Source organism: Plasmodium reichenowi, chromosome 4 (assembly GCF_001601855.1).
Source record: "Plasmodium reichenowi strain SY57 chromosome 4, whole genome shotgun sequence".
Taxonomy (NCBI): Eukaryota; Apicomplexa; class Aconoidasida; order Haemosporida; family Plasmodiidae; genus Plasmodium; species Plasmodium reichenowi.
In genome coordinates, this window is record NC_033649.1 from 456,364 (window position 1) to 466,360 (window position 9,997).

At 21.1% G+C, this 9,997-nt stretch overlaps 3 protein-coding genes across 3 annotated transcripts; 1 reads left to right on the forward strand and 2 right to left on the reverse strand.

Moving 5' to 3' along the window:
* Window positions 1-1,202: 1,202 nt before the first annotated feature.
* PRSY57_0413600 (glutamyl-tRNA(Gln) amidotransferase subunit A, putative) lies at window positions 1,203-3,545 on the forward strand (the record flags this gene model as incomplete). The annotated part of the gene is made up of 1 exon (XM_012905992.2): window positions 1,203-3,545. The coding sequence occupies one exon, from the start codon at window positions 1,203-1,205 to the stop codon at window positions 3,543-3,545; it is 2,343 nt and encodes a 780-aa protein (XP_012761446.2).
* A 331-nt stretch (window positions 3,546-3,876) lies between these two features.
* On the reverse strand, window positions 3,877-4,500 carry PRSY57_0413700 (conserved protein, unknown function; the record flags this gene model as incomplete). The annotated part of the gene is made up of 1 exon (XM_012905993.2): window positions 3,877-4,500. The coding sequence occupies one exon, from the start codon at window positions 4,498-4,500 to the stop codon at window positions 3,877-3,879; it is 624 nt and encodes a 207-aa protein (XP_012761447.2).
* Window positions 4,501-5,472: 972 nt separating this feature from the next.
* PRSY57_0413800 (DNA helicase MCM9, putative) lies at window positions 5,473-9,267 on the reverse strand (the record flags this gene model as incomplete). The annotated part of the gene is made up of 1 exon (XM_012905994.2): window positions 5,473-9,267. One exon carries the CDS (start codon window positions 9,265-9,267, stop codon window positions 5,473-5,475), a length of 3,795 nt encoding a protein of 1,264 aa, XP_012761448.2.
* Window positions 9,268-9,997: the final 730 nt, after the last annotated feature.

A 9,997-nucleotide genomic window follows, 5' to 3' on the forward strand; every position in this document is an offset into this window, starting at 1 on the left:
TTTTTTTTTTTTTTAAAAAAATAAAAAAAATATTATGTATTATTAATTTTAATTTTTTTATTTTATTTTATTTTTTTATAAAAAAAAAAAAAAAAAAAAAAAAAAAAAAAAAGAAATCTTCAATAATATATATATTATTTTATATGAACTATGAATAATATTATATATATAATATTATAAGTATATTATGTATATATAGTATATATATATAAAAAAATATACACATTATAAGGATATATGTGCTAAGTATAAATATAAATATTATATATATATATATATATATGTATTTGTATTTGTATTTATATTTATTTATTTATTCATATGAATATATTTTTAAGTGATTGTTAATCAATTCATATCAACTTTTTATTATTTTTATCACATTTTGTTTTCTTCTTTTTTTTTTTTTTTTTTTTTTTTTTCTTTTTTGTAAAAGGTTGTAGATAAAGGTAAAATATTATTATGCCCTTTCATAAAAACTTATTATAATAATATATTATATATATATATATATTTACAAATCCTTGTGTGTATTATTTATTTTCTTTTTCTAATATTTCATAGAGGAAAGTAAGTGTAATGTTAGAACATGCTGCATATTATATTTGTTCTTAATTATAAGCCACTATAATATTTATCATATATTTTTTTTTTTTTTTCACAAGATAGATCAATGAATAAATAAATAAATAAATAAATATAAATATATATTATATATATATTATATATATATATTATATATATGTATGTATGATTATAAAAAAGAAAAAATATTTTTCTTATGTGCATTAAATTATCATTATATATTTGAAGAAAGCTTATCTCCTTTTTATTTATTTTATTTTTTTGAAGTATTGAAGATATAATTTTTTCCCTTCTTCATTTATATATATATATATATATATATATATATATTATAATATAGGATTACAAGGAATAGTTTATAATAACTTTTTTTTTTTTTTTTTAAATTCAAGTAAAACATATATATATATATATATATATATATATATATATATATATATATATATATTATACATATTATGTATTTATTTATTTATATATGTATGTATTTTTTTTTCGTTATCCTAATGTTAGTCCTTTAATATTTACAAAAAAATGTATACATGTCAAACAGCTGGACAAACACACAAAAAAAAAAATAAAATAAAAATAATATATGATCCATAACACAATATAATATGTACCTTTTTTTTTTCATAAAAATATTTTATATTATTATTATATTTTATAATATTGAAAAAGTCAACAATTATAAATCTTCTTGTAATTTACTCATAAAAAATAACAAACTTATAAGAAAATCATCTTTTCATCATCCTAAAAAATGTTCATCAAACATAAATAATAATGTTCCTAAATTATTATGTACAGAAAATAAGAAGCAAGGAAAAAATAGAAAAACCAAAAAAAAAAATATATATATATATATAAAAAAAAATAAAAAATGCAGAGATATAAAATGGGAACTTATTAAAAAAACTTGCTTAACCTTTATACCAGCAAGCAAAATAAACAACAACATGTTATTTAATAAACATAACGATAACAACAAAAAAAAAACAGATCATTTAAAAGATAACAAAATATATAATGTTATCGAAAAAAAATATTTTTATAATCAACATGATTCTTATGATGAATTAAATTCTTCAGAAATATATCAAATAAGGAAACAAATTCTTAATAGTCATAAAAATAAGCTAAAACATATTTTCGAAAAGCACATAACTAATAAAATATGTAATCATAATATTAATAAATATAATAGCTTTACTTATATATATTCCATGAATAAAATCCATAAACAAATTGATAGACTCTACAATATATATGCAAAATGGAATGCAATAAACAAACAAAATAAAGCAACACAAAAAAATAGGATTAAAAAATTACCAAAATTATTTGGAATACCCATTGTTCTTAAAGATAATATTATTACTAAAGGAATACCTACAAAAGCAGGTAGCAAAATATTATTGAAATATATACCAACTTATGATAGTACTGTTGTAAAGAAATTAAAAAAATACGGTGCCGTGATTATTGGGAAAACACATATGGATGAATTTGCTATGGGCTCATGTACAAATAAATCAAAGAATCCATTTAATGAAACCATTTTATCATGTGGTGGTTCTTCCGGTGGATCAGCTACCTGCGTTGGTTCCAGAATTTTTAATTGTTCCATAAATACAGATACAGGAGGTTCCATCAGAACTCCTGCTGCCTTATGTGGTTGTATAGGATTCAAACCTAGTTATGGTAGGATAAGTAGATATGGAATTATACCTTATAATGAAGAAACGGATGTCGTCGGATTTATTGTTAATAATGTGTTTGATTGTAGTATATTATTAGATGCTTTGTGTGGTAAGGATGACAGGGATATTACTACTATACATATTGAGGATATGGCCGAAAATGAAATGGAATATGGAAAGGAAGATCATAAAAAAGATGATGATAATATAAGAAACAATATCAAATGTGATGATAATATAAGAAACAATATCAAATGTGATGATAATATAAAAAACAATATCAAATGTGATGATAATATAAGAAACAATATCAAATGTGATGATCATAAATGTGGTAAGGGAAAAATGAAATTCTTCTCTTTATTAAAAAAATATTATTACTCAAATACTTTTCAGAGTAGTACACCATTAAAAAATATAACATTTGGTTATATTAATGAAAATAATTTAAAAGAATATTTTGTAGACAATATTATTAATAAAAATTATATATATGTAATAGAAAGTATGAAAAAGCTAGGTTCATCTTTTAAACAAATAGAGTTACCAAATTTAATAGATTATTGTTATTTATATTATTTATATTCGATGACTATAGCAAACAGTAATTTATCAAGAATTAATGGAATAAATTATAATATGCATAATATAAATAAAGAATCAAACTTTATAAAAAATGTAAGATCTAATTTAATAGATGATCATGTATTATCTAGAATTATATCTGGGTCAATTATTTCTTCTTATTTTCAAAACAAAAAAAATGACATAACATATATCTTTTATATAATGAAAGAATACTTAATTTATACATTGAAGGAAATTTTTAAAAAAGGTGTAAATTATATTTTATTACCATCATTACCAAGATCTAATAATTTAAAAGATGAGGATCATAATAATACAAATTATTCTAATGAACATTTATTAAAAAAGAATATAATTTATGAACATAAAATTTCAACAAATGATATAGATAATTATAAAGATAATATAATAATAAATAATACAACTCATGGATATAATAAATATATGAAAGAAATATTTTCGGTCATATCATCTATTAGTGGGTTCCCAAGTATGGTTATACCCGTAGGTACATTTACAAACAAATTTAATGAGCCCTTATCATTTCAAATAATCGGTGATAATTTAAACGAATTAGGTTTATTAAAAGTTGCCTTGGCGTATAAGCAACATATGCAAGTTAATAAAAAATTATATGAAAATTTAAAAATTCATCAAAAAGGAAGGTAAAACAAAAAAATTGAAATAAAATGAAATGAATGAACTAATGAAAAAATAAAAGAAGAAATAAATAAATATATACATATGTATGTATATATATATATATATATATCAAAATATAGTGTCCCTTTGATAAAAGACATATATGTAAAAATGTCACATTTATATTTTTTTATATACCACGATAATTTTAACATATTTGTAATATTGATAAAATAAAATTTTTTTTTTTTAGGTTACATGATTTTATTTTTATTTTATTTTATTTTATTTTTATTTTATTTTTATTTTATTTTTATTTTATTTTATTTTATTTTTATTTTATTTTTTTATTTATTTTCTAAAAAACTTCATCCTCTTTAACCACTAGAAAATTTTTTGTGTCAACTGGTGGAGCACGCGATTCATCATTTTCATCACTATCTATTTTTTGTAATTCTTCCAATGTTATATTATTATCATTATCATTTTTATTATTTTTTTTATAATTTCCTTCCCCTTTTTGTAACCTATCTACACAATTTCCTTCATTTCTTTCTTCACGTTTATCTAATAATGATTGTTTCTCTTGTGTTGTCGTATCATTTTTATTTCCCTTTTTATTAATTCTTAACTCTTTAATCTTATTTTTTTTCATTAATCTTTTATTTTTTCGTTTTTCACTCTTTTTCTGTATATAATCTATCTTCTCTTTTCTTTTCGATTGAAATATCTGATTCTCTGTATATTCTTTCCAATTTTTTTCAATTAATTCCATTCGCTCATTTTCTTCATTCCTTTGCTTTCTATAAAGATCAAAGTAATCACTTCCTGCACCTGCACTACTACCCCACACATTAGGCACCTTATCAATTTTTATTTTCCCTTTGTCACTATCTTTTTTGTCTTCTTCATTCTTTACAGGCATTTTTATTATTCTCCCATCAGATAACATAATCTCATCGTCCAATACTTTCATATCCATTTTGTAAAAAAAAAAAAAAAAAAAAAAAAAAAAAAACTAATCTAATTTAAATACCTGTCAAAATAAAATTATAATACAACAGCTAGCTATTATATATAATTACATATTCATAATTATAACTAGCCATTTTATATTTTTAATATTTCTTTTTTTTTTTGTCTGACTGGTTCATGTAATTATTTTATTTATTAATTAATTTTTTTTTTTTTTATATTTTTAAAAAAATATTTTACAAGTCTATATATTATTTATCAACATTATTATTTATATATCATTAAATTTGTATTCACAAAAGTAAAACCCGCATATATATTTTATAATTTATTTTTTGTTATGAGTAAATATTTCACTATATCTCAAATTGTTATTATTCTTAAAAATAAAAAATAAAAAAATGATACATATAATAATATATACATAATATTATATATATATATATATATATTTATATTTATTTTAAGATTATATTTGCAACATAGCTTATGTCATTTATACTTACTATTGTATGTATTCATTTTTTAATAAAGTTGAACGAATTAATTTTTATAAACTTAAAATTTAAAAAAAAGTGAAAAAAAAATTAATGATGAAAAATTAAAGTAAAACAATGTATATTGTAACAAAAAAAAAATAAAAAATAAAATATAAATAATTAAAAATAAAAATAAAATGATATATAATATATAATATAATAATGCATACGTTAATATATTTATATATATATATTATTTCATATTATGTAGCCATGCTTATTTATATACTTATTATGCCTAACTGTATACATATTGTATCATATTCCTCAGTGTCCAAAAGAATCAATAATTTATTTATAAAAAAACAAAAAAATTATTAAGCTGTTAAGATGATATATATATATATATATATATATACATACATATATATATTTATATATTTATATTTATATAATGTTCCATCTCGTCAACATTTATACTTATGATTCCCCATAGCAGTTCAAACCATTTTATGAATTTTCCCATTAATTTCTTGTAATTGTAATTTTTCCAGAATAATATTTTTAAAGTACATATATAAAGAATCATCAAACAAAACGTCATCTAAGCAATAGAATGTATTATAATTACTGTTATATGTTTGTAATAAATATGCAGAATTTTCCAATATACCTGTTCTTGCTATTAATATATTGTTAGCATTCGTGCGAATAGCTATTTGATACCCTCTTAAACTCAATTCAACTAACAATATAATATTTATTACATCATCGGATGTTACTTTTTTGTTTAATATTAATTTCGAATGTGCTTCACTTAATCTTATTAAACTTTCTAAGGTTCGTACAGTTGTACCATTATCACCATCGTTATATTTTCTTAATGTTGAATAGTATGTAATTAAGATTAATTTTGAACTTTTATCAAAATTAGGGAAAAAACCATTCTTCACATAATTAATATATTCTTTTAATTTTTCACTTGGCCATGTTATTTTATTTATTTTATTTTTTTCTTTTTTTTCAAATTTACCTTCATTACCATTGTCTGAATTGAAAGGTGACAATATGATGCTATCATGTCCAATAGGTTCAATATGTTTTTTATGTCCATTGTTTATGTAACTTCCGGGTACGTTTTCTAAATGGTTCTTCTCCGTATAATTATTACACGTAGTACTTTTACAATTGTTAATATTATTATTCATATTATTCTTATCAAGTACATTATTTTTTATATTATCATTATTATTAACATATTCATTGTCGAGACCCTTTTTTACTTCCACATCTTGAGATAAAATATAATCTGCTATTTTATAATCTATTTGACTATTATCTTCAGCTATCACTACCAAATCAAATCTACTAAGTAAAGCATATGATAAGTTAATTATAATCACCTTACTATCATAGTTAGATAAATTCCCTTTCACCTCTTTATTTATCTCAAAATTTGAAGCACCAATTATGGTACACCTACAATTTAATTTATCTACTATTCCTCCTTTTGCTACTGAAATACTCAATTGTTCCATTGCTTCATGTATAGCATTTTTGTTTTCATTCTTCATTAAACAAAATTCATCAATACAACAAACTCCATTATCAGCTAATACCAATGCCCCACTTTCTAACATAAAACTATTCCCTTCTTTAATAGCTGCACATGTTAATCCTGCTGTAGTACAAAACATTCCTGACACATTCACACATATGTTACTTAATTTTTGTACTTCTTTTAATAACTGAGATTTACCAGTACCTGGATCTCCAACTAATAATAAATGACATAGGGTCCTTTTATCACAATTATCTGATTCAAATTTTGTTTGTTTATTTTTATGTTTATTTTTATGTTTATGTTTATGTTTATGTTTTTGCTTTTGCTTCCTTTTTCTCTTCTCTTTAGTATTTTCCATTTCATCACATTGTATATTAGATATATTATTTTTTGTTTTATATAAATTGTATATATTATTTTTGTTTTGGTATATGTCATTTTTGTTTACTTCATTTTTATTTCCCTTCCTTGTTTTTTTTCTTATTCTTTCACCCATTTCTTCTAAAGAATCCTCCTCATAAGAATCCTCTACCATTTCATTCTCTTCATTCACACTTAAATTATCCCTTACAGCTTTTCCTATACTACTTTTCTTTTTACTCTTCTTATAATTTTTACTAAAATATTTAATCCACTTATTATTTTCGTGATAAAAAGATTCATACTCATTATTTATCTTGTTCCCACCTATTAAAACAAGTAATATCGATAATTTAGACAATTTGCAATTATACAAATTTGGACATATGCTTTCACAAATATATTTTTTCCCTTCTATTTTATTATTTTCAAAGAAAAACCAATATTTTTCAAAAACATTTTCTCTTTTATCTACACTATGTAAATGTGTAAAACTTATATCATTCACTTGTCTATTTATATGTTCATCTTCTCTCCTCTTATTTTGTGGAATTAATCTTGTGTTGATCGGATAACATTGGTTATCTTGGGGAAGTGTATTTATGTCTTTCAAAATGGTCCAATCGTCCCCCTTACTATCACAAATTTTTTTATCACCAACATTTATATTGCACCTCTTATTACTACATATGTCATATTCCAGCTGCTCGCACAAATTATCATTTCCACCACATGATGCATTTTCCATAAATTCCTCTTCCCCACAAAACAGATTTTGTTGGTCACGTAAACACGCCTTGCTCACGATAGAATTAATATATTTAGAAAAATCATCATCCAAGGATATTTCTTTTATTTTAACCTGCTCTAATTCCTTTATTTCTATATAATTGGCCTCAATAAATAACTCAGAATCACATCTTATATCTTTATACAACCTCTTCCATCTTCTCAAAACAATACCATTGATAATAACATTTTTTCCTGGGTGATATTTTCCAGCTAAATTTTCTAAAAGTACAACCGTTATAGAATACGGAATATTTGACTTACTAGTTTCTTTTATTTTTATTTCTTGATAATCAACCCTCTTAATTTCATTCTCAATAAATTCGAAATTGGTACTGTTGCATCTTTTTTTAACATATATACCTTTCTCATTTTTATTAGTTCTATTACTATAAAGAGGATTGTTATAATGGTTATTATCATTATCATCCTCAAAATTATGATCGACATTATCATCTTTCTTTTTATTCTTATCCATTTTTTTTGTGATAAACTCTTTCGTTATTTTATCACTTATATCGTACAAAATGCCGGATGACATTTTTTTCGTATTTACAATAATATTAGGACATCGAAAAAAAGTTTCCGTATTATAATATAACTCAGGAGCAGCGTTCTTTTTAATTACATAGTCACATCTCATACACCTGTATTTTTTACTTTCTTCCAATATTTTCTTCTCCCCAACTCTTGTTATAATACCCTCCGTACTTATAAATTTCCCAATGTGCTTATTCTCAATTTCTTGTATATTATTTATATGAATATCATGCAGGTAAGGTATATTAATTAGTCGGCATTTAATCTTTATATTATGTCGAACAAATATCATTTTCAAACAATTATTTATTTTTAATTTTATTTCTTCTTTTTTTAAAAACGTATATTTCATATAAGAATATAAAATACCTTTAATCAGACATGAACTATATAAATCGATCTCCTCCATAACATCGTTGTCTTTACAAAAATCATAATCTATAAAATTATTAAAAAAATAATCCATATCATTTTCTTTAACACTACCTTTTCCTACTTGGTCTAATGTTTTTTTTTCTTTTTTTTTTGTGTCATTATTTTTATTGTCACCATTATTTTTATTGTCACCATTATTTTTATTGTCACCATTATTTTTATTGTCATTTTCATTTTCTTCGTTATTCAAGAATTCAAAGTAACAACTAAGAAAAATAATCCGAAAAAAAAGGGGAATCGAATAATTGTTTATCACATCCATAAACTTGTGATAACTGTTTTGCAAGTAATATATTAATTTATTCTCTCCATATTCAATAGCATCATGGGCATCAAAATAAAAATTATATATATGCTCGTTTCTGTCCTCTTCATTGTTTTGTACATTACAAAATTCAATATCTTCTATTTTACTTATATATCCTAATGCAATCCTTTTTATTTGTTCATAATATTTTCGATTTTTTAAAAATAATTTTATTATTATTTTATTATAAATTTTTATGTTTTTTATATTTTCGTCTCTATTATAAGTGTAGTCTTCTTCCTTGTAACTCTCGTCGTCTGTTTCACTAAAAATACTTGACTCGGAACTCGAGAGCGTCATTTTTTTTTTCTTTTTCTTTAAATATTAATTAAAAAATAAAATAAAATAAAATAAAACAATATAATATAGTGTAATATAACATAATATAATGTAGTATGTTAGAATTCAGATTATTAACTCTCCCTTTTAAAGGTTTATTAATATGAATCATCATACATTTTAAATAATTCATTCACTGCATATATATATATATATATATATATATATATATATTATTGAAGATAAAAAAAACTTCTCTTCCAGCTTAATTTTTTAAAAATGTATAAGCTCTTCAAAAAGTAGGAATATATAATGACAAAACAAACCCACAAAATTAAACTCACACCACACACAAAAAAGAAAATAAAAAAAAAAGATTTTTAAAAAAACAACATTTCAAAAAATGGAATTATAAAATGATAAATATGAAATAAAAAAGAATAGAATACATACATATATATATATATATATATATATATATATATATATATGGCACTATTATTTATTTCATTTTATTCTTTATTTGAATTTATATATATATTCATTTTAAGAATGGTAAAGAGAGTAAAAAAAAAAAAAAAGAGAATAAAATTTATGGCAATATTTAAATGTATATATATATATATATATATAAAATGAATAATTTAATTTATACATATAAATCCTTTTTTTATTTACTCACAAAAAAAATAAATAAATAAATAAAATAAAAATAAAAATAAAAAAGAAGTTTTAATTTCAATATATATAA